At 42.6% G+C, this 26,237-nt stretch overlaps 1 protein-coding gene across 6 annotated transcripts in view; it reads right to left on the bottom strand.

The window, feature by feature from the left end:
• The window catches only part of KIAA0586 (KIAA0586 ortholog), a 622,715-nt gene that overhangs the window by 590,011 nt on the left and 6,467 nt on the right, over nucleotides 1–26,237 (bottom strand). For 4 of the 6 annotated variants that reach the window (XR_014968769.1, XM_085626120.1, XM_085626121.1 and 1 more), the window contains exons 1-2: nucleotides 15,250–16,341; nucleotides 5,457–5,518 (exon numbers count right to left, since the gene is read on the bottom strand). Coding sequence is in view for 5 of the 6 variants with exons in the window: in XM_085626120.1 (XP_085482246.1) it covers nucleotides 5,457–5,518; nucleotides 15,250–15,472 (285 nt within the window). In the remaining variant the exon portion in view is untranslated. Of the gene's footprint in view, nucleotides 1–5,456; nucleotides 5,519–15,249; nucleotides 16,348–26,237 lie in introns of those variants that run through there. The other 2 variants (XM_085626122.1, XM_085626123.1) reach the window with 2 other exon arrangements.

A 26,237-nucleotide genomic window follows, 5' to 3' on the forward strand; every position in this document is an offset into this window, starting at 1 on the left:
ACCTGCGGCTCAGGATACTAGGGCTACAGGTGAATCTATAAACTCAGATAACCCGGTGGACAAAATGCCAGGATGTCTTGCTGTCTCGTGGAATATTGCTGGTCTTGCGGCCAAAATGTCTGATGCAAATTGGGTGACTTACATTAAGCAATTTTCGATTGTCTGTTTACAAGAGACCTGGGAGTTGGGCTGTAACCTCTTCTTAGAAGGGTATAAGGCCTTCTTTGTGCTAGCCTTGCCATCTTTGCGGGGTAGGCCCAAGGGGGGTCTTGTAATTTTTGTTTCCATACTAATACCCTGTGAAGTACGAAGAATTGAAGCACATCATACAGGTGTAATGGGCTTAACTCTAACTGGAGGTAATGTCCTTGTGGGCCTGGTGAATTTTTACAATGCTGCTTATGATAGTGCAGGCAGGAATCACATTCATATATTAAATTCTTTTGTCTCTAATTTTATGAAAAATGTGGGCCATAACCTCATGATTATGGGGGATTTTAATTTGCATCCTTGTATAGACCCATTGCACAAGTGCTTACCAGAAATGACTTGTGATCGTGCGGACTGTCTCCATATGGAGCACACTAAGGAGGGGGAAATGTGCAATGACCTACTGAATGACTATGACCTCTCTCTGGCTATGTCATTAAAGGACCCGCTATATTGCTTTGATACCCCTACCTTTAAGGGGCATGGAAGGGGTACCTTTATAGACCACATACTTGTTTCGCGGACGATGCAAACTTTTTTAGATTCTTTTTGCATTGTTCCTAGCGAATTCAGCGACCATAACCCTCTAACAATCTGTTTAAAGTGTCCCTGGTTAAAAAAAGGTAATAAGATCGTCAATCAAGGTAGATTGGGCACAACAGATGGGAGGAGGTGGTTAAAATGGTCTATGGTCTCTGCGGATATCCTCTATAAGAACATCTCTGTAGGGTGTGCTGAGGATATTAAAGTCTGTACCAATGGGGGGGGGTGAACCTAGGTTGGTTCTAGAGGCTTATCAAAATATTTCGGAGAAGGTGTCAGCGTTACTATCGGTTCCAAATAAAACTCAGGTTAATATAGGCCCGAGATGGTTTAGCCACGACTGCACTATAGCTGCTCGCAAACTGAGGCTTGCACTGTCAGCCTCCCCGAGGAATCGGGAGGTCGTAAAACTCGGTAGAAAGGAATATAAGGGTATTACTGTTGCCCGCAAGGAGTTTCTGAGGAAAGAGGCCTGGGAGGAATTGCTTGATCCCTCCACCCTGAATAGCAGCACCAAATTCTGGGCCCTGGTTAAAAAACCTTTTTTGACCGAGGACCCTGGAGACGGACTTGTCTGTTGCATAACCAAAGAGGAATGGGAAAGTCATTTTAAAAGTCTGTATTATTCTGAGGGTTCTGGAACCATGGCTGCTGCCCCCCATGATAGGGACAGCACCATTATTTTTGACAAAAGTGAGGTCTTGGCTGCCATAATGGGTCTCACTGCAAATAAAGCGCCAGGTCCTGACGGAATACCACCGGATCTTTACAAATCTGATCCAGTTCTCTGGGCTCCCATTCTGGTTGCTGTATTTAATGCTGCGGCCATAGTAGGTTGTCCGGGATCATGGGGTCTGTCAACTATAGTTCCTGTCTTCAAGAAGGGAGATAGGGGAAGTGTTCTTTGTTACCGACCAATATCCCTAATCGATTCAATGGTTAAGATCATGGGGAGAGTTATACTTCAACGCCTAACTAGCTGGTCGAATGAAAATAACACCATGTTGATTTCTCAATATGGCTTTTGTGAAGGGCGCTCTACCATAACTCAGTGTCTCAACCTGTTTCTTATTCTGAATAAATATACTGTTGTACAGAAAGGAGTAATTCACCTTGCCTTCATGGATCTGTCCTCAGCCTTCGACTGTGTTAACAGAGGGAGGCTGTGGCAGACCATGAAGGATAAAGGTATTGATAGGGGGATCGTGGAGTTCCTAGCGGATCTGCACAATGACACAAGAGCCAACGTGAGGTTCTCATCGACCGGGGAAACCACAGGAAGTTTTAGTACTAATAAAGGAGTACGTCAGGGGTGTATCCTGGCCCCTTTTCTTTTTAATTTTTATATAAATGATTTAGAGGCTGAACTACAAGAGGTAAAATCAGATTGTCCTAGAGCTGGTGCGAGGGGTATTCCTTTACTTTTATATGCCGACGATGCGGTTTTAATTTCACGAACAGAATTAGGTCTCCAGGCACTTTTGAATGCTTTTAATAATTTTATGTCTGACAGGGACCTTTTGGTCAACAATTCTAAATCTTACATAATGCATGTTGGCCGTCAACCTAAAAAGAAGTTCAATTTTAAACTGAATGATGTTCTGATCCCCATCACCCAGACGTTCTCATATTTGGGTGTTTTATTTGATACGAAGCTTAGTTGGGCCCCACATTTGGCCAAGAAGAAGGGGGAAATGACTAGAGTAAATGCCTCCATCTTCAACTTTGCCTCTAAATTGGGGGAAAAGCCAAATGTGGCTATGATGAAATTATACAACACTAAATCCATAGCCACCGCAGTATACGGAAGCGAGATATGGGGCTACATAAATGGCGAACAACTACAAATAGTTGAAAATAATTTCTTAAAGCGTCTGTTATGTGTCCCAGGTAGCACACCGAACTTAGCTGTACATGAAGAACTTGGTTGCCTGCATTTATCCGACATTGTTGGACTGAAACCACTGTTATGCTGGGTAAAATTATGGTTAAGTGATGTAATTCCTTTAACACACCAGATAGTGGAAGATCTTGTATCACTCGATCATGCAATGTGTGTACCTTGGCTTAAATATTTGAAGTCCCAATTTTTGAAGCTTGGCCGCCTGAACTTGTTTGATAACCCGAGGGATATAGTTATGGGTGATGTTGCAGCAATTAAGAGAGCTTTTTTCTTGGATTGTAATGCCCTAAGAGATGAAGTTGAGCTTTCGAAACCCAATGTTAGAAAGTATATCATGTTGAGAACTTGTGTTTCTATGGAAATGTACCTAACATGCTCCTTTACCTCCCATGAGAAATTTTTGCTGACCCGATTTAGGTTTAACATCTTTCATCATCTTTTAATTAGACCCAAGTCGGACATTTTTAAGAAACCTGCAGCTCCCTGTGGCTGCGACGGGAAGTCTCCACAGGATATGCTGCATTTTATATTTTTATGTACATTTTATGAATATCCCCGTAGGCGATATCTTGTTACTCTTTTAAAGAAATTAAATTTTAAACAAATTAGACCCGCCCTTATGTACTTACAGCTGCTGCACTCTGATAGTGTCCTCCAGGTGCTAGAATTTTTAAAACTAACCATGAGACTAAGAAAATGTTTAGATGAGTAACTGTGAATCATCTGCAGCCCAATGCACTAATGCACTTTTTCTGTATGTGGGCACTATTTGCACTTTTCTTGTACTGATTTCGTCTATGCACTCTTTTAAGAAATATATGTGTTGTATGTAACTTAGATTGACTTTGTAATTATTGTGATGTTTTTTAATATGAATTGTGTAATGTTGTGTACTTTTATGGATTGCAATATATCCGAAATAAAGTCAATTTTGAATTTGAATTTGAGGGACATCCAGATGGCAATCTCTCTCATGCATGTTTGACATTCTTCATATCCTGCCCAAATAAGATACCAACTGGGTGTCATCTGAGTATGAAAATGTCTCAAACCCAAAGGGTTAACCGGTTGGGCTAAGAGAGCAACATAGATGTTAAAAAGTTTTGGGCTTAAGGAGGAGTGCTGCGGAACTCACTTGTCTATGGGGATGGTGCTGGAGTGGAATGTACCCATAGAAACTGTTTGGACCCTATCTTTGAGGATGTCCACCAGGCAGATGAGGGCAGATCTCTGGATATGAAATAGAGTGTGGGATGGTATTGAACGCTGCAGAAAAGATGATTAGATGCATTTTACGTCAGAAAAAAGGATATAAAACTGGAGTTTGTGCTTATTATCAGAGACAAGAGTGTGCCAACAAAGCAGAACATGACTGACTCAACAATGAACCTCAATGGTTTCAGCACACAGGTAGTAAACAATACCAAATGAGGACTCTGTAGTTGAGGCTGGTGTCAATACTGAAGCAGACTGTGGCAGGCAGGGAGCTCCAGGGGGACGGCAGAGGATACACCGGGGGCACCGAGGAGCAGGGGCTTCCATCGTCTCCAGGGAAACCAGGGAGGACGGGCATGCCGGGAATAAAAGACCCAAAAGACGCCGAGAGAAAAGAGGAGATCGGCGACGGCGGACAGAGACTCGGAGGTGCCTGACGCGATGACAAGAATAGGACGGCTGCAGAAGAGGAGCCAGAGACGGCAAGAGGAGAAGACGACGGCGCGAGAAGAACGGAGGCCGGCAGAGACACCGAACACCACGAAGTAGAGGCGTGCCCTGCAGAAGGCGTGCTGGATGAAGCGACCGTGACCCTGTCAGTGGGTCACGGCTTCAGGCAAGTCCTTCAGGGAACCGGGCGCCGGCTGGGAGGGTGGTTGCGCACACAGGCGCTCTTCACAGGACTATAGAAGAGAGCGGAGAGAGCAGGGGGAGCCAGGGACGACAGAAAAAGCAGAGGCCCTTCTCCTCCCGTTCCCCAACCCGGTTGGACACTCTGCTCACTATTCTTTTTGTTTGTTTGAAGTATCGCTTGTGTTTGGTTGACTGCTGGGAAGGGAAAGACCAGATAGTATAAGGCATCAGTCCCAGGCAGGCTCAAAATATGGTACCAGGACCCGAGGAAGCTTCTGAAGCAAGAAGCTCCTCAGTGCTTGTGGGGCAGGAACTCCACCAGGGTTGGTACAGGACACAGGGGAGTGTAAAAAACCGAAGAGGGGAGAAAGAAAACAGGCTGATAGGAAGCCAGCTTTCAGACTAGGGACCCTTTACTGATAGCCTCTCTCTCTCTCTTCTTTTACCGTGGGGATGCCCACCGCCAGGGCAGAAAAGGAACGGGAAGCAAGAGGCAACCTGACCCCTACAACAACAGCTGAAGTCACGACGGACCAAGAATCCTAACCCTCCGGAGAAACCCCTACCCCTTCTGTACCGACCTAATAAACACTTCTATCACAACAACACACTCGTCCGTGGTCATTGGGCCGGTGACACAGACACTCGATAAAACAATCCATTACAACACAAAATGTTACACAAACCCCAAACCTCCCTTCCACGTACAAACTAATCAAGCTATACCTTTTCACATATCATGACAGTATGCCACAAGTACTTTCTGAATAAACATAACCAGCTGACAGAGACACTGTTTAGTAACCATACAAATAAAGATGGGTACAAGTGGACAACATCTTACGGTAAACTTAAAAATCCCACAGCTGGACATGCTCAACACTTCACAAACAATATAATAAAATCACAACTGGTGGCATGATAAGGGGCCCTAAAAGTAAACATCACTTACCTGGTTTAACAATAACTGGGAGTCCATCTTTTTGGGAAGAGGCTTTGGCTCACAAATCTTTTCTGGAAAAAAAAGAAAATACAGATTGGGTAAAATGAATACAAAATATTGCTGTTTTCACCTGCTTCAAAGCTGTTGTTCACACTCCTCAAATTTTCCAACTGTGCCATTAAGAGTCAAACAGAACTACTCTGAAAAGGTGTTATTCTGCTCTTCCAAGTCCCTCTTATTTTCATATTTTACCACTTTTGTTTATTAAGCTTCTCTTTGTTCCCTTTAATATAATTCTCCGTTAGTGACCGTTCCCTACCTTCAGTCCCCAGAAGTATAATATCTCAAAGGGTGAGTGAGTGAGATGATTTACCCCAACCAACATTTGGTCTACTTAATGAATTGTAAACATACACATAAATATAGAGATTTACACCCATGACTTCATGTCATAGTGACAGTGATAGTGTTGTACATGTTAAGTAATATACTTGGAATTAGCCATACAAGTTAGCATGTTGGTCATTTTTCGGGGCTTTCACCACTAAATTGTTATTGGCTTCTAATGACCATTTACACTTAATCTATGATCCAATTTTGTGAATTGTTAGTTTTTGCGTGTCTTCATCCAATTTGGTAAATTGTACCTTTTTATGTGTCTTTGGGTTCTGATGACATCTACAAATATCTTCGATGCCAGCGAATAGGTGAGTACCAACAAATTAAAACAAGTTACACTTCAGAGTTCCAACATACTCAATTTCAGTTTCGTCAATTCTAGAAGTGGATCCCCCAGTCTCCTCACAACTTTCCTGAACAAGTATTGGAAGTCTGCACATCCAACAGCCTCAAAGAGCAACTGCCAGCGCAACCATGATGTTTAAACCCACCGGCAGAAGAAGACTATCTTGTGCTGACTCTACTGGGAGAGAACATTGTGGTTGGCGGACCCAAGACTGCCAACACGGGGAGGGACAGGTACTCCTTGTCCAATGGGTCGTGGGAATAATTTAGGCATGGGCTACTGCTGACCAGAGCTGTTGCATGCGCGACCGACGGTAGAGAAAAAGGAGGCGGGCCGGATCCCTGCACTGCTGCTGGAGAAACAGCGAGCAGGACTGTTCACAATTCTGTTGCCAGGAGGCCTCACACTCATGACCGCCAACCGCTGCCACTGCAAATAAAATGCAACCAAATGAACTGAATATGGACTGTGTGCTTATACCAATAAATAAGTTACTGATTTCGCTTTATGAAAGTAGCCCTAAAAGAACTCCTCAATAGTGGGATATGTGTGAACTGTCCTACGGTTATTAATCCAGGAAAGTTGCTCGAATATGTGCTTTAAACTGGTCTTGTTATATTCGACTGGTGTGTGATTAAAGTACTTTGTTTTTTTTAACAAACAAAAAGCACTGAGCTGGACGGTGTTTTTATTGTCTGTGTTGTATAACTTGAGTTTTGACTGCTCATCCCAGCTACCCTAAGAGTGAAGAGCAGAAAAGGTTTACTTAGCACCCAGATTGCAGTGTCATAGCAGGCCTCAAAAAATCTACTTGCCCACTCACAATTGCGAGTAAAGTTTTATCAGGTTAAGCTATTCTTAGCACCTACTAGTCCCATCTGGTGAGTAAACTTAGGCTGGAAAGGAACAGGTGTTCTGTTCTTTCAGAAAGTGAATGACCAATAAACATGCTATTAAATCTTGTTTTTATCTTGACACATTTGCTGTCTGTTCAAGGAAAGAGGTCAAATGTTAGTTTGTCTTTTAACTAATTGCTGCTAGGAAAATTAGGTTTATTTTTCTCTTTCTTACTAGAGTTAGAGGTTTTTGTCAAGTGAGCTGGCTGCAGATGTCAGTTTTTTTTCTCTAACATAAAATGTCAATAAATCGCCTGTAAATTAATTTTTATAAATGTTTCAAAATATATCAGGAATTACAAAAGCATATTTTTTTGTTATTAAGAAGTGTGATGCAAATAAAGAGTTAAATAGAAGCAAAACAAACCAGAACACTTTACTTGGGGACGTGCAAATGATACATATTTGCAGAAACTATTTCCAAACATTATTGTTTGTACTCTATATAGTTTTATCAGTAAAGCTGCATGTCAGTGTAAAGTTTGTGGCCATTTCAATTAAAAATCTGCTGATTACAAATGACAGTGTGCTACCACTTTATGCTTTAGTTATGTATTTATTAAAAGTGATAGTTTTTAAACATGATTTGAGAAACATTCCAGCCGCTGCCCTTATGAAAATGCTGTTAATGAACTAAGAGGCAAGTCAGGGGTCATGTGTATCCTATATGTGGCTAGATTTGCATTATATATGGAAAGAAAGTTTAGTCTAATAACTCAAACAAAAGAGTTTTTTGTACAGCAGACATGCTGAACTCGCACATTTGAAGGTGCTCTCATATGTGATAATGAAGAATATGGTGGTTGAATTAATTATATTATTTGCCCACGATCACATCATTTGAAACCAGTTTATGGGTCAAGAGCATTATAAATAGGTTGAGTACATTATTTAAGTCACTAGACCTACAGGTCTAGTAAGACGTTTATGATCTTTCGAGGCCTGCATAGTATGTCCATCTCCAGAACGTCAGTGCTAAAAGACTATTGCCACCTTGTTTGAGCCCGAGAAATCCCTCTGTACCCCTTGGCTGCTGAGCGGGTTCTGAAACAGAGTCACTCCCATAGTTAGAGCTTCCAGCCTAATATTGGAGTGTTTTGTAGATAGTAAGCATGTCAATTATGTCACTAAGAAACTGTCCACTAAGGACAGTGATAAGAAGTAACACCAAGACATGGCAGACACACATTTACTTATTTTTTAGTTCTAAGAGTATCAGTACACATAAACTACACACTAGAAGGAAACTTCTTCAGTGCATGCATGAGTAGACATGTTTTCTATGAACAAAGCTCCACATCTGCATTAGTTGCATTTTTTATGTCAGACAGGCCTGGTTTTGATAATAACATGTTGTTTGATGAACAATAACACTACTAGAGAGATTAGGACAAATATTGGCAAGGACTTAGTCCAGATTTGTTTCATCTTCTATCTCCTGGTTCTTTTCTATTCCGAACATGTGGGAAGACTCGCATACAAGGAAACAAAAGGAGGCTGAAAAAGCAGCACCTGATAGCCAGGTTTTATGCAAAGGTGGTGTGGGAAGATGGGGGGTGTCCGAAAGACTAAAACAGAAGAGGCAATAAAAGGCCTCAGCCTGCTTCTGAACTGACATTTCCAAGTTGATGAGCTGCTGGGATACATTGAAGAGTGTTTGGACTCAAACTCCTGGTTGGCTGTAAATCAGGTATAGACCTGAACAAAGTGAAAAGAAAACAGAGGCCTATAGAAATAAACCTATATTTCCCTCAATGGCATTGCCTGACCACTCATTCTGGGGGCATAATATAGGACCACTGAATGTCCCAAGCAAAATAATTTCTCAAAGATTATCTGTGACTTTGTCCTACACCTCCTGCCCACAGAAAAGTAATGCCAAACATGAAGATCCATTGAGGCCTCTATGTATTTGGACCTAGCCGAGGTTTCCGTCAGGTCCCTGGTTTTGTTTGTCCCACTGTCTCTTTTACCAAGTATTCCATGAAAGGGAATTCCTCCTGGCACTCATTTCACCCAAGCCAACTGTACAGGTTGCAGCAAACCACAGTGACATATGCACTAACCTGTCTTAGTGACAAGCCTGCCACTTGGTACCCTTTCTTCCCTTGGCCCTATCAGATCTTACCCTCTTTGTCCAGAATATAGTTTAAACAAGGTTGTTACCCTTGATAGGGTAGCAGTCACCACAACTGGGTATCCCGAAGGTCATCTTCCAGAAGGTAATAGTTCTTTCTTAAGAGGTCTAACCTTGCACTCTAATGACCTATCCACAAACAGAACGGGGGAGTGGCTTCTTCCAAAGAAGGACCAAATCAAGTACGCACGTATATACTTTGAGATCCAACAAACATCCTCATTTTAAGGGAACGTTAAGGAGGTGAAAGATTCAGTGTCTTCTGTGACAATGAAAGAACTGGTGTAAAATACTTCTACCTCCAGTGTGAACTAGTTCCCTTCATTGTTAACCTCTCCCAAGTTCAATTCTGATTTTGTGTCACATTACAACATATGTTTTTTTTTTTCCTTCAAGGAAGCTCTCCCGGAGTAGGCGGTGAGTAGTGTAGGGACAACAGTCATCAAAGAACGTGGAACGCACTACTAAAGGGCTCTTGGGCAAATATTTCTGGTCGGCTTCATGCTTTTGCATAATCTTTGTAGCCTACCAGACATTCTCAGTGTTTTCATTGGGATATTTGATTGTAGAGCTTAGGATTTGCTGACTTAGAGATGCGCCTCTTTTACGCAAACTCAGAGTTGAGGCTGACTAATACCACTTCATACAAGTCTACATGGTGATGTACAGCTGCTGACCAGAGTGCCAGTAGCACAAGCATGTTTCTACCCACAGCCCTGGTGGAGCAAGGTCCCACTGCCCTCACGCTGTAAAATCTGTGGCGTACCCTTAGAGTGGGGTAGTTATTTTCCCCCAAAGTGTGTGAAGTGTTCTGCCTGGTCTGATCCATGCGTGTGCAGCTGGGAGTCTGGGTGCAAATAGAACGGTGTCTAAAGGAGCACACAATGACTGCCTGCACAAAATAGTGGTTTCCTCATGCTGGACTTTGCCCTATCCCTGTGGACATGTCAGTTTGGAAGCACAATGCACTAGAACCATACCCCAAAAGTCAATGAGTGCCTAGTGTGCTAGAGGAATACACATGGCTCTCATTTCATCACTTCTGTATGCTACAGTATCTGGGCTCACCTACCTCTTCCTTTGCTGAGAAAAGTCTCTTAGTCAAGACGATGGTCGTGAGTGTCCAGTAGTGTCTGAAACTAATATACATGGCTTAGCCAAGTCATAATAGATTCTACCTTTGCCATACAGAACAAATACGGAAGATGCAATCTTCCCGAATTGGGAGAGTGCTTAAATTGTAAACAAATCTTGTGGTTTAATTGGCCCTGGAGTACCACCAATGTTTCCCTGGGATCATAAATACTGGCCCCTTCCACTGAGCTGTGATGCTTCGCAACAATACTCCGTGCAATCGCTCAGATAGACAGTTATCCATGAATAGGACTATATATGTTGTCATATTCCTCCGGCTCAAGGAGGATCTGCCTGGAAGTTCAGGCTTGGTTGTTCCTACTGGAGCAGGGTCAAAACTGATCTGCATATGGCTTGATGCAAACTGAGCTGGCATGGTGGACAAAAGAACTATTGCTTGGAATGGTATCTTAAATGACTGCCAGCGGATAGACAAATTACAAGCATTCCTCCCATCACCTTTTGTGCTTTTGATGTACCACCCTAAGTGCCCAGACGTGGGTCCTGTGCTCACTGTGCCACTTGAACCAAGCTACACCTGACTGAAGAGCTCCAATCAGGACAAAACCAGTATTGGGTTGCTGGTGTTCTGGTTCAGGGAAGACTTGGGCTGGCAGTTTGGGCTGGACTGCTCCTATTGAAGCAGGGTCAAGACTGATTTGCATATGGCTTGGTCCAAACAGAAGTAGCATGCTGGGTAAAAGAACAATGAATTGCAATGTTCACAGGAGCGATTGCCAGTGGTTAGACAAATGCAAACATTCTTCCTTTCACGTTTTGTGTGTCTGATTTTTCTCAAGGCCACAATCGGGCCTAGGACTTCGTAGAATCTGTGCTGCTGCTTTCTACTGGGACAAAATAAAGAAGATGAACAGCCTTGCGTGAACAAAGGAGCAGGCCCTTGACTTAGGAAACATACAGCATGAACCAGATAACTGAAGCCTGCATGAATGATGCTAGTAAGGAAGCTGGCCACTAGAAGCACCAGAGGGAAAAAAAGATTTTTCCACTTCAGTCTAACTTTTAGGATGGTGTACCATTTGCTGCTACGTGTTGCCCCGATTCGAGAACCATTTAAGTTACATCTCTGGCCTTTACATTTCCAGAGTCATTGTTACTTAAAATTTGGGTTGGACCCTATCTCTAAATGCTAGATCCCTAGCCCAAAATGATAAGCATTTAGAATCAATGGATACTCAAAGTCCAGTGGGTGCCTTTTCCAAACAAAAATCTTGCCCATTCATGTGGTGAGCGCCATGATATGGGCCTCTTAAGTTCACTACTCTTGGTGGACGTATTTGGCGGCTCAAATCATATCCCAGCACCAATAGTCCCTCAGTACAGACTCAACCCTATGAGGCCACTGGTCTTCCCCCTTGAACTGTGCCCAGTGCTCTAAACATTCGAATCCCGGATCCATAGCAACCTCATTTACTAGGCAATGAGACCATGTGAATTGACCAGCAGCACTCTAAATTTGGTCTTGTACTTCAGATCTAACTTCAGATTTTGCTGGGTTTTTTAGCGCTTTGGCAGGAAAATTAACGACTGAGGATCAAACCACCGAGCTGTTCAGCCTTGCAGGGCTGCTAAAAAATTAAACACGCAACTTGACACATTGGTGCATTTTGTATGGCATTTTTGCCCCAAAGACTGGCTGTAGTAAACCTGCAAGTTCACTAAGACTGCCCAAAAAATCCAAACCCTTACCAAGATACTGCTGATCATGCTTTGTGTTATCTGTAGCAATGCAACTTGTATTGTCTTGTGTCAAAGAGAATTTGAGTTTCAAACTGTTTACTACCTGGAGGACTATACCTTGGATGCTTCTCACACTAACCGTAGAGAACTTAGTGTACAAGGGAGCCAATTTGCTTATCTAAATGAAGTGCGCTAGAAGCTGAGGGTCTAGCTCGCCAGAGGAAAACAACAGTACCAGTACTGGAAAATGCCTGCAACCACTTACTGCCTCATATCCCAAATAAAAAACACTAGCTCTTGCTCAAGGCTCATGAAATGCACTGGGCATTACAAAAGGAACCTTCCAATGAAAAAATGTCTGGTGAGTATGTTTAATATCATTAAACCATGAAAATCCTAGGGTCTATGCAGTCACTGGTAATGCCAGTGGGCAAAGGAGCAAAAGCCCAGAAATAAAGAACACAAGAAAAAAAGAAAAAAGGAGAAAAACATCACCTCCAGGTCATAGACTAAACTTGTGTGATGATGATCAACCTATTTGGTAGAAATTGGCAAACACAGTGTGTCTAAGGGCAAATCCCTTTTAGGACGTAATCCCTCACTCACCAGTGGTGACATGCTTCATCATAGGGACTCTCCTCCCAAAGGAAAATCCTAGTTCCTTTGAGGGCTACAACCCCCTCACTGAGAGGGAGGAGCTCAGGGATGTTTTAGTTTCTAATTTCAAAGGATCGACTAAATCCACATATGATGAGCTAACATGTATGAGTGAGGATGCAGTGCAAAAAATGAACAAATGAGTATGTGATAACAAGTGGTGAATTAAAAATGGTTTAATGATATTAGTGGTTTGGGGATATAATCCTATAGTGGTCTCTAAACTTATTCCCTTGGACTCTCTCTTTGAACTGTGTGGTTTGTTAGAGTATGTTTAATAGTCTTCCACCAAAATAAGTGAGTCTTCTAGCTGTGTATTAAAAGTCACAGACTTTTAACTCTAGGATCAGACATTAAGGGATACATAGAGACACAATTGTCTGAGATTACATCATAAGCTTGCCATGCTCTTAAATGATTAACACAGACAAAGATGACACCTATCCCAGAGTGAAAATTCCTGCAAGTAAGAGAAGTCAAGCTTTGCTTGTTTTCTTTTCGCTATTGTATATCGATTATTTAGCCCACCTGGCCGATTGCACTGGTCTACTGGATTTAAAACATTACCCTTGATGATTATCAAGCAACACAAGAACAAAAACCTTAAAAGCTAAAAGGCAGGAAATGTCTGAATCCCCAGGAAAAGCTTGTGCATCTCCCCGTAAGTCTAGAATTTATTCCAGGATCCTCTTAGAATATGATGCATACTCCAATAATCCAAGATACACTGCTTGACAATATATTCCGAGTGCGGATTTCTGGAAGATCGTCAAACATAGTAATACACAACAAAAGACATTATCAAAGTCTTGTTTTTTTGCTAAAGTTTTATTGTCCCTTCTGAGAGCACGGAGGCTTCAGATGTCTAAGGAGTCGCTTTACCTCTTGATCTTATTAACGTTTCAAACGTTTCAAGAAAGGTTGCACCTGTACAGAACAGCACTTAGAACCCTCTAGACCACTTTTCTTGAAATTGTGAGTAAGGGGTGATGCATCAATCTTAAAGTCAACTTGGTATTTTTGACAACAAAGTGATGGGAGAAGTTTGGATTTATCCTTAAGCTGCCGATTTCAGATGATGGGCGGGTTCAAATGACAAGTTCGCTCAAACCTCACTAGCATCAAATGACCAGATTTGTGTGAGGAATATCCCCAAATAGTTTCCCCCCCTTCCTGGCCCTTGTACATCTGTGATTACCTCGCCCCATTTAAATGAACCTGTGCACTGTTTCCTCGTGAATCCTTGAAAATGCGTAGTTTCCTCACCCCATCCCCTGGCACTTGACCAGTTTCCACACTCACTGTCCAGTTGCCAGATAACTGGTGTTTCCGTCCTTCAGTTCCTCTGTGTGGGTTCCTCAGTTTCTCTCCCTGAACCTATCTGTAGTTTTACGAACTCCTCTTATGTTACCTCACGCCACTGACACACCCACTCAAAAAGTATTATTAGCTTGTACAGTTTTTTTTTAACAAAAATCTATAAAACATTTCTTACACACACAACCCTTAACACCTCAATATAAAACTATTACATTTTTGCAATCACTAGGTTCATAATCAATTAATTTGCATTAATTAGCATAAAAACTCTCGCTCAGCTGTCCTCAAAGGTCTGTAGGTAAGTAGAAATAATCAAATCACCTGCCAAAGATTATAAATACCATGTAGTAAAATATGTCCCATTGTTTTGCTCCAGGGCTGGACTACAAACCAATGTAAGTCCTAACAAAAATGCTAAAACAAGTCCAAGCCTGCAAGAGGTGGCGGCTAGAATGATGATGTGAGGGCATGGTCTTATCAGCCCATGCTGCTTCGAAAGCAATTCCCTGCCATGCAGGCTAGCAGGGAAATGTTAGAGTGGCACAATGGCAAGTACTACCCAGTTTCGCTCCTTCAGTCCTCTAGTAACAGAATCTGCATTTCCTTTATCTAGGTGGACTGCCATTTACATAGACATTGTTCGGCACATATGATTTATCACAAAAAGTAGACAGGTCAACAGAACTAGAAACATCTCATAATTTTTCTTCTCGTCTTAAAGCCACTGGAACAGGGACACTGGAAATATGTGATTCTGCAGCCATGGTGCTTACGGCATGATTATGGATTTGCCACAATTGCCATATAATCTATTATCTGCTGATCTGATTTTAATCATAAAATGGCAAACGCATCAGAAATTACTAAAAATGCTGCCAGGAGTGTTACTGCTCAATGTAAAAGCCTTTGCAAAGGTTAACTGGTCACCTTTCAGTTGCTGATTGCTTTATTTAGGAATTAATCCAATACGAATGAGGTATAACTTTTACCTAGATAGCGTTAACATGAGAAGAAAGAGTAAACACTCAAGTAATACTGCCAACGATGGTGCATCATTATGCTACATAAATTGCAAATTTCTTAATTAATAATTTAGCCAACTCTGCCACATAATTTGGTCACCCGCTCTCGCATAATTCCAGTGGCCGGCCCTGCCTTAAAGACACTTTATTAGTCCTTCCTCGAGTTTCTTTTAATCCTCTCTACTGGTACCTGCGTGTAGTGTCCTAGGACTTAGCCTGCGCTCCCGGGGTTTGTTGGCTGACAGTGCTGGAGGGATGTATGAAGATCTGGGTGTCTCTTGCTGCCTCTCATGGAGGGTCCATTGCTTCTTGGCCACCAAACTGCGTTCAATGCTGGTGGAGCGGATTAGAACATCCCCTGCCGTACTGCTGTCCGTAGAGACCAGACTGACATCTGAGCCGCTCAGTGCCATTGGGTAGTAAAGCAGTACATAGGTGCCAACCAAGGAGAAAGTAGGGCGCTATACAGAAGAGTCAGAGGGTACTGTAGAAGAGACAAGAGTCCGCAATTTACGTTAAGGAGACCAGGTGTTCTATAGAGGCTCAGGAAAGAGAAAGTTTTGCTATAGGGGGACCAATGAAATATTGGACTTTCCAACGAGTATGTGAAACAATGTTGAGTAATATAGAGAAGCATAGGATGGAGAAGAGAAGCAGTAAAAAGAAAGTGAGTTTCTATCGGAGAGAGGTGTTCTACACCGAGGAACGAGACTACAGAACGTGCTAAAGCGGAGAGTTGGAGTAAGGCACTCAAAAGACAGATGGCTGTTATGGAGGGGGGGGGGGGGGGGGCAGATGGAAGGGACACTGTGCTATAAATATACAAACAATAGAAACCGGAGACGTAACAGAAAAACGCAAGGAACAGTGGCACTAGACACAGTGATGCTAGTGAATCACAACAGCTGCGCTGTAAGGTGTATGATAGAAACAGTGGGTATTAAAGGGAGACAATAGTGACTGCAGGAAAGCTTTGCAGAAGTTCGCGAAATTATACAGACAAGTGCGCTGTACTGAAAGGCACGTGATAAAGTGGAGCACCTATAGACGAAGCAGGTACACCAGAAGCCATATAGAGCTACATTAAGCAGCAGGCGATGTGGGACAATAAAAACAGTGGAAACAGCTGATCCCTGACGGAAGACAACTGTGAAGCAGTGGGAGAAGGTATAGAACAAGCTGCAGGAAGAGTGCTATAGTACAGCCCGAGACACCCAAAAAGAAAGCTCTAACAACCCGCGTTTTCAATCCAACGTCAGTTACTTCTGTCACCGCCAACAACATTCACAGACGCCGCGCACCGCTAACATGCAGGGCGCAGGCGCATTTTCCCGGCCTTGCTCTAGCGTAGCGGCCATGTTAGAATGTCATGTTCTCCAATGTGCTGGAGGATAAAAAAAATTCAGGAGAAGGGAATACATACAAAATGCCATTTAGAATATCTAATTCTGTTGTTTTATGAGAAATAGTGTGTAGGTTCCGAAAAACACAGCAATTTTTTGATTTGCCCAAAACTTACTATAATTCATTTGGAATGTTTCTACTACAACAAGTGATACCTTAGCGGCGTGTTAGTGTTGTTGTTATCTTGGCTAATAGTGGATTCTTTGTATTTCTGTACCGAAAACAATTCTTTCCAAATGCGGCCTTTCTCTAACTAGAGGCAGATCTATTGATTACTTACTGTGTACTTTGGTTGCTATGGTGTCCTGAAACCGGTTTCTTAACGTCCAGAATTCCGGCGGCCATTTTGAAATAGCGTAATTTTCAGTCACTTACGTAAATATTGATATCCCAAAACAAGATCCCTTCTGTTTTTTTAGGCCTTTGTCAGTGCATGCCATATCTCATTCTCTAGTTTCCTTGGTATACTTTTCGGTATCTTTTTGGGTTTAAGACTAGTCTTATTCTTTTGACTCTTCCTGGACTACTCTAGTAGTTGATAACGAATACAAAGCTCTGGGAGATTGGAAGATTGGAAAGATTTCAAAAGTACCAGTAGATGGCGCTAAAATAAAACAATACAGCATGCCTCTCAACCTTTTAAATTTACACAACGGAATAGCAAGAAAAATCAGGTTTCTTATTAAATATCACATTTATTGCTATAGCAGTTAGAGATGAGTGAGTCAAGAAATTAACAGGAAGAGCTGAGTCAAGGGTCGACTCTAGCTCTAAGATCCCATGCACGAGCCCAGCCCTAACATTTTTTGGAATGTAATTTATATAACAAACATCACGTTAGCGATTGATTCTCTTCAAAATTCAAGAAAGTGCATTTCTTTAACACACAGGCGTTTTACAATAGTACATCAGATTATTTGAAAAGTATTTATTAAAAGTGAGAATTTGTAAACACGAACTGAGAAACATTCTTGCACTCGCCCTCTTGATAATGCTCCCTCCCCCCCCCCACCCGAAGATTTATGTAGAGTGAACTTGACCCGAAAGTATCAGAGCGCTTTACACGAGCACCAGACAGATACATTCATTTTTTGTTAGACACCGGAGATTAAATGATTTGTCCAGAATCACAGGATGTTGAGTGTCCCAACCTCAAAGTCGGCCGCTCTAGCAGTAACCTCTCCCTGAGATTCAAGTCATTTGTCAAGTATATAGTATTAGTGGCCGAGATTCGTATTATTGATGGCGCAATTGTGTTGATTATGAAATCAAAGTTAAGCTAGTTTGTTTTGTACAGCCTGCACCTTGAACTCAAGTATTTGAAGGTGCTGTCATATGTGATTTCCCAATTACTCACAGGTAATATTCATTACTCTTAGTCCTACTCATCATAGCCATTACAATTTGAGGTGGTTCCACCTCCCAGACAGAAAAAAATGCAAAATTATTTTAACTAAGCCCTACCCACCCTTCTGGGTGTTATATAAGGGTAGCTTACCCAGAATCCTCCATTTATTTCTAGGCACAATCAAAGGGAAGGAGGGAGGGTGAGAGAGACCTGCACTGACTACGATGAGGAGACAAATGGGACTAAGAGTAATGAAGTGTACTGGTAAGTAATCGGGACATTGCCTCTACATCCCATGCCCTTCTCCCCATCATTAAAATTTGAGGAGCCGATAATTTAATGCATACTAACATGAAAAACAAACCATATTGGGATTTCTCCTACAAAGACTTCAAAACCCCAACACCAAAATTTGCAGCATAGTCAGCCACATTATTCAGCCTATAATGTCTAACAAAAGGAGTGTCCAAGGCCCATGTCGCAGCCCTACAAATCTCCTAAATAGAGATCCCTTGGAGCTTAGCCCAAGAAGTGGCCATGCCTCTGGTAGATCTATCCAGAACTGTGCCACCCTTAGAGAATCCTTGACCAGCCTATAAAACAGTAGCCATCTACCATCTACTCAAAGTCATCTTGGTTGCTTTTCTTGCTCTTTCTGCTTGTCCAAAAGTTATAAATAGATGGTCTGACTTTTTGAAAGGCGGTTACCTGTTAAGATGAATGAAAAGAGCCCTTTTAACATCCAGCAAATGTAGAGAAATGTCTCTCTGAGAGAAAGGAGTAGAAACAAGCATTGGCATAGCCAATAGGTCTCGCCTCTGGGACCTTATGTGTTTAGCCAGAACTTTTGGCTATGTTGTAGAGCATTGTGGCTGCTGTGGATCATGTTGAAAAGTTATAATAAAAAGTGTTAACATTTTTGTTAACTTTATACAAACAAAGACAACATTATATACAACTGAACAACCTGATTAAAAAAAGATTTTAACATAAAAAATGTCTTCTAGTTTTTTTGTACTTGCACTGCTGGCAACTTCTTCCTGCCTGTTCTCATGCTTGTTTCTTATATATTGTTTTGTTATGGGGGAGCTGTACATAAATAACGGGGGAGTGGAGGTTGGAAAACAGTAATTTAATTAGAACACGAGCAGCAGACGGACACTAGGGGAGAATCAACAGATGCCAGATTCTGAGGGCAGACTGATGTCATGTTTAGGTGATGCTTAGGTGGTGCGCTGATGCAAAATGGTGGTGGTGAGTGATGTTTGGTGCTCAGGTGGTGCCACTATATGGTGTGGATTGATGGTACGTTGTGGATTGTGGAGTTGAAATATGTTGTTTGGTGTGTAATTATGTGGTGTGTATTAGAAATGTGTGGAGTTGAATTGTGTGGCCTGGAACTGTGGTGTTGAGTGAAATTATGCTTAGTGAAATTGTGTCATGGTGTGGAGCGCATTTATGTTGATTGGTGGTATGTGGCATAGAGTGCATTTATGTGGCGTGTATTCATGTTGCATTGAGTAGAGTGCAATTATGTGGCGTGTAATTATGTGGCACTGAGTGGTATTATGTGGAGTGTATTTATGTTGCATTGAGTAGAGTGTAATTATGTGGCGTGTAACTATGTCACACTGAGTGGTATTTTTGGGAGTGTATTTATGTTGCATTGAGTAGAGTGCAATTATGTGGCTTGTATTTATGTGGCACTGTGGTATTATGTGTAGTGTATTTATGTTGCATTGAATAGAGTGCAATTATGTGACATGTAATTATGTGGTACTGAGTGGTATTCTGTTGAGTGTATTTATGTTGCATTGAGTAGAGTGTAAATATGTGGTGTGTAATTATGTGGCACTGAGTGGTATTATATGGAGTGTATTTATGTTGCATTGAGTAGAGTGTAATTATGTGGCATGTAATTATGTGTCACTGAGTGGCATTATGTGGAGTGTATTTATGTTGAGTAGAGTGTAATTATGTGGCTTGTAATTATGTGGTACTGAGTGGCATGTGGGGTGTATTTATGTTGCATTGAGTCAAGTGTAATTATGTGGCGTGTAACTAAGTCACACCAAGGGGTAATATGTGGAGTGTATTTATGTTGCATTGAGTAGAGTGTAATTATGTGGTGTGTAATTATGTGGTACAGTGTTATTATGTGAAGTGTATCTATGTTGCATTGAATAGAGTGTAATTATGTGACGTGTAATTATGTGGTAGTGAGTGGTATTATGTGGAGTGCATTTATGTTGCATTGAGTAGAGTGTTATTACGTGGTGTGTAATTATGTGGTACTGAATGGTATTATGTGGATTGTATTTATGTTGGATTGAATAGAGTGTAATTGTGACGTGTGATTATGTGGTACTGAGTGGTATTATGTGGAGTGTATTTATGTTGCATTGAGTAGAGTGTAATTACGTGGTGTGTAATTATGTGGTACTGAATGGTATTATGTGGATTGTATTTATGTTGGATTGTATAGAGTGTAATTGTGACGTGTGATTATGTGGTACTGAGTGGTATTATGTGAAGTGTATCTATGTTGCATTGAGTAGAGTGTAATTACGTGGTGTGTAATTATGTGGTACTGAGTGGTATTATGTGGATTGTATTTATATTGCATTGAGTAGAGTGTAATTATGTGGCATGTTATTACGTGGCACTGAGTGGTATTATGTGGAGTGTATGTTGCATTCAGTAGAGTGTACTTATGTGGTGTGTAATTATGTGGCACTGAGTGGTATTATTTGGAGTGTAAGTTGCATTGAGTACAGTGTAACTATGTAGCATATAATTATGTGGCACTAAATGGTATTATGTGGCGTGTATTTATGTTGCATTGAGTAGAATGTAATTATGTGGCGTGTACAAATAGGCCTAGGCCTCAGAATGCGTACTAGATTAGCATGCTAACTGAACCAGAGAAAAGTCTGAATATCAGTTTCACATGCAATCAGGTCACTAGGGGCTGGGAACATTCGAGTGACTAAGAGGGTGACAGTTCAGAAGTTTATTGATGGTGATACTGTTGGAATAGAGAAGGGTAGGTGAGAAAAAGGGGTAGATGTGTGAAACACTGTTGATATTATCCTGGGTTTATGGAAGAGTTCTGTCTCATCATGTGGTGGGTGGTAGAAACAGGTCACACTTTCATGAATGCCAGTAGCCCAGTGAGTGCATTGGGAGAGCACTGAAGGGATGACAGCAGAGTTCAGGCACATTGAAACTCATGTACTCTGGAATTCAGGAAATACGTAACTCAGTAGAGGAAGAATCCCGTTTTAATAACCTGGGATTTAAAATGGTTAAATGCAGGCTATAATTGCAGGTATTTTATCTTATTGAGAAGGGAACATTTGAGTAAGCACCTCTCAACTTTTCTTGTGGCCACCGGGCAGTCTTCCTGTCTCCTGATGGGCACGGTCTTGCTAAAAGACTGTTGTATATTAAAAGCCGTCTGGGCTTCTCTTTGAGCTGCTGTTGTGTGTTCTTTGATGTCTGTGGCACTCTAGCCCCGTGTTGGTAATCGTTTGCTGGACAACAAGGCACTAACGCAGTTCTGATGTGAAACATCTATCTCCTTTGCTTTTATCTGCAGCAGTAAACATTGGGGAGAGGTTTTGGCGGCTGTAGTGAGAGCGCAGTTGATGTGAGAAGCATGGCCGGTCTAGGGTAACAGGCGCCGCCATCGCAGGGGTAGTGCCTCGGCATGTAGCGCACTGCCCCGTTGCCTAGTGAAGGGCCAGACAAAGTGTCACTTTTATAGGGTGCCATGGTATGTTTCATAATCTTTATTCGATGAAATTCATCATAAAAGAACAATTAATAACACAATACAGTATAAAATTTCCAAACAGAAAATTAATAAAACACAATTAACATTAGACCACTTAAGGATAAGCACAATCGCAAATCAACTTGATGAGTGTCCTAGCACAATACTCTTAACTAATAAGTGGTTCAAACTGGGTTTTACAACACCTCATGCGGGATCGCCAAGCATTGCCCAGAAATTTTGCGACTCCGCAGACCATGGCAATCGAAGCGGTATCGGTGGTAAGTATCCGCAAAGCCGATACATGGCATCTAACCCCCATGTTCTTACATAGTGGCTTTAGCCAGGTCCTCCTAGCAACCCTATAAGCTGGGCAAGCAAAAAAGAAATGTGCCACTGACTCAGTAGGGGCTGCACAGCCTGGGCATGAGCTCGTTTTGACGACATTCTTTTTCCACCCCGAGGTATGATCATTTACTGGGAGAATCCCGAACCTAACCTTCAGGTAAAGAGATCTATCTAAAGGCTGCTCAATATAATCCAAGAAGGGTTCAAAGCACCTTGACCACTTAAAGGACAAGAAACGCTCAGTAAGTGAGCCCACAGAAGTACTAGAGAGTGTTTCCTGCTGTACTAGATTCCAGTAGAGTTTTTTAATCACCATCTTGGGCGGAGGTGATTGGTTTGTCCATGAGTCGCTCAAACCCAGGAGCACCACCAACCGCTTCAAGTTGCTCAGCCACTTAATCCTATTATTGGTGTTTAGCAGGATTAATTCATCTAGGGCAGCAGCGTAATCCTGGAGCTCCCTTGTCCTACGCAGACGAACCCAGAAAAGTAACGGGCGTAAGCGCACTAAATCCTTAAGGGGGCGCCTGCCCATGTCAGCCCTTAAAGGAAAAAGGGGGGTAGAGACTGGGAGAGCTACTGCATCTCTCAAAAACTTGTTTTCAGCTCTGACCAGCTCTGTAGTGTTTTCAAACCCCCATAGTTCTGAGCCATATAGAGCGGACGGGAGAACTTGGCCTTCGTAAATGGTTAGGAGCGGTGAAAGGGGCTTACTTTTAGATTTACGATATTCACTCATAACCGCTCCTGATGTTCTTTTATAATTTATCATCATTTTAGCCAAGTGGTCCTTCCAGCTCATGCGACTATTAACCCTGATGCCCAAATAGTCATATGAGTCTACCTGCTCCAAGGGCTCTCCATTGAGTAAAAGGTTATTTCTAAATCTGGGTGAAGGTGCTAGGACCATGAGCTTAGTTTTTAGAGTGTTGATAGTAAGACCTCTATCACAGCAAAATGCACTAAATCGGTTCAGAAGCCTTTGTAAGCCAGACGGCGACTTAGAGATTAAAATAGTGTCGTCGGCGAAGAGGAGTGTGGGGATTTTAACACCTGCCAGGGATGGAGCGTCAGCCGGTTCTTCTCTTAAATAATCCACCACTCCATTCACAAAAAGAGAGAACAGCGTAGGAGCCATGACACATCCCTGGCGTACACCCCTCTTCACGGGGATCTTTTCAGTTAATTCCCCTTGGGTACCCCACCGGATCCTGGCATAATTCCCCTCGTGGAGGTGCATAATTAAACTCAAGAGGGGACCAGGAAACCCCATATTCTTCAAAACCTCCCACAGCCTCTCACGTGGAACCAGGTCAAAGGCCATCCTAAGATCAATGAAAGCCAGGTATAAACTACCTTTATTGATAGTAACCGACTTCCAATAGATCGCGGAAAAGCGAAAGACCTGGTCCATCGTGCCCACCTTTTGCCTGAACCCTGCTTGGAGGTGTGATAACACATGCATTTCATCCATCCAGGTGCCGACCCTAGATATAATTACCCTGCCAACCACCTTCTGTAGCACATCAATCAAACTGATTGGTCTATAGTTTGCAGGGTCGTCTCTGGCACCCTTCTTAAAGACAGTGATTACCTCCGCCCCCTTCCACGAAACTGGGACAGGGTAACCATGGGAGATGAGGTTCATTATTTTTGCAATGAGTTTAGCCCATAACTCTGGAGCCTCCATGAGGAGATCACCGGGTATCCCATCTGGGCCTGCTGCTTTCTTAGGGGTAAGATGACTAATAGCTAGCAGCACCTCGGATGGCAAAAAGGGTTCCCTAACTGGGAGCATGGGGTGGACACTGGGGGCATAAACAGTAGGGGTAAGCGTAGATTCTGGCCCACCGTAAATTGAAGAAAAATGGGAAAGCCATTGCTGACCTGTTATGTGGCTATCTAAAGGGCGGGAGCTATTCAACCTGGCTTTGTTAATCAGATCCCAGAACAGCGAGGAATTCTTTCCTTTAGAAGCTGTCTTGAGGTCTTGCCAGCGTTGTTCTTCCCATACACGTTTTGCTTGCTCCAAGGCCCTAGCGTATTCTTTCCTGGCTATGCTAACCCGGAGTTGGTTCTTATGACGCAGGGCAGTTCTAATCTCATTTCTTGTAGCTTTGCAATGCGCCGTGTACCAGGGACTATTCGATATAGCTTTGTTGTTAACCCTGCCACCATTCTTAACCTTGTTATTACCTTTTAAGAAGAAAAATTCCCCAACTTTCTCCGTTAAGCTATTGTACGCCTGGACAAACAACGTGCCCTGTGCAGGCGCTAGGTCCGGATCAAACACCCCCAATTTTATACTCAGGTCTTCAACAAACGTCCTGATTTTTATCAAATTGTGGGCCTGCGACTGAACCTTCTCCCACTTCAGTCTTCGATTTCCCTGGAAGGGTATCACCTCCTTAGTAGACCTCGGGTGCGATATCCTCTCTGTGGTTTTCCGCCTCCCCCATCTTAACGACATGCATAAGGGATTGTGGTCACTATCCTGTGAAGGAGTCACCACCATATCTACTAAATCACACCATAATTCCACGTCTAATAAGATGTAATCAATTCTTGATGGGCTGCTTAACCTATTAAAGGTCATTGCCCCATCAGGGTCAGAAGGAGTCCTGCCATTGAGAGCCCTGAGATTATGTTCTACGGTAAGGGAGTTAATCTGTATAACCCTAGATGACCATTTCTTAATTGTGGGCAGAGACAGAGTCGGGATGCCCCATCTAGAGTCCACTTCCTCTATACCCAAGGGATCGTCACCATCTAGTGGCTCAAAGGTACAATTAAAATCCCCTCCCACTATAATTTTAGAGGAGGGGGGGCAAGTAACCAATGCCTGGTCTAAGATAGATATGGTGCTTGAGTTTATCTCCCCTGCGGAACCTCTTGCATAGACATTGAATAGGTCAATCCTACTATTTCCCCCCTCAAAGGAGATATGTTGGATGTCGCAACATCCGGAATCGTGAGTAGTTATTTTAAGGTTCAGGGCGATCTTGATCCATACATGCAGACCCCCAGCTGGTCTACCCCTGCCCTTACTCAGGGCTGGAATGAAAAAAGTGGTGTAACCCGATTTATATAATGGAGAAACACTCCATGTTTCCTGGAATATACATACATCGAATTGATCGATGAAGACATTCCATTCAGGCAAGACCAACTTTCTTTGCAGACCCGCCACATTCCAAGAAACTAGGTGTAAAGCTTCATTATCTTTCAATTGCAAATCAGATTGGGTAGCTGCAGGCCTGTCCAAGTCCAACATGAGTTGAATACCTGTAGGGTCTGGTTGGACTAGGTGGTCTATTATCGAGGGAATTACAGCACTGTTATCCAAAGGGGTAGAGAGAGGGGTGGATGCATTCCCGCCACTAACAGTTCCACTTATAGTTGTAAATCCTGTGATGACTGGAACATCTCCATGGGCATCCATACTCCTCTCACAAGCGGTGTTCTTGAGGCAAGATAGACCTATTGGACCCCCGCAGCCCCGATGTGGCTTTAACCTTCAATCGCAATCAGCCAGGCTAGAGAGGGCTTCAAACCTGTTTGTCAACACTAAAGGATTAAGAGGCTTCACATTAACACCACCTCTGTTAGAATTCCTATTAAAACTAGGAGGGATGTAGTGCCACCTAAAGGGATCAATAACTTGTTGGCTGTGTGAGGGGCCCGAAAGGTAGTTCGGCCTATATGTGCCGGGTGGAATGGGCAATAGGGAGGGTTGCTTAGATGGAACGGAAAGGGAAAACACCGATGATCTAGGATAAAAATAGGTTAGTGCACGGGGAATAATGCCAATACTACCTATTTCTAGAGGCCACTCCAAAATATACTTAACTACACGTGGATCTCTAAAATTTACTACCACGATGTCACCCACAATGTTTTTCGTCGTACCGCCCAACCAAGGGAGTCGTCTCACATGTAAAATCTCACCATTAAATTTCTCCTCGATAGGTCTATAACTATTGAGCCAAAACATGGTTTTGTTTTTTAACTCGCTAAACCCTTCTCTTTTATCAGCTGGTAAAGGTGGAACCCCCGTTAAGACAACCACCAGGGGTACAGCTTCGGGGGGCAAATCAACTTGTGGCACGTACTTAGGTGCAGACAAACCATTACTAGGGCAGTCCCTATTTTCCCACAAGGTAATTGGGGCAAGATTAATCTCCCCGCCCTCTTTAACGTTTCGTATGTGCACACTCAGAGGACCCCCACTTAACGATGGTACAGGCACACACTGAGACACCGACAACAAATTAGACGGCACTCCCGTATCCTGGGGTAG

The sequence above is a fragment of the Triturus cristatus genome, chromosome 9, assembly GCF_964204655.1.
Source record: "Triturus cristatus chromosome 9, aTriCri1.1, whole genome shotgun sequence".
In the NCBI taxonomy this organism is placed as follows: domain Eukaryota; kingdom Metazoa; phylum Chordata; class Amphibia; order Caudata; family Salamandridae; genus Triturus; species Triturus cristatus.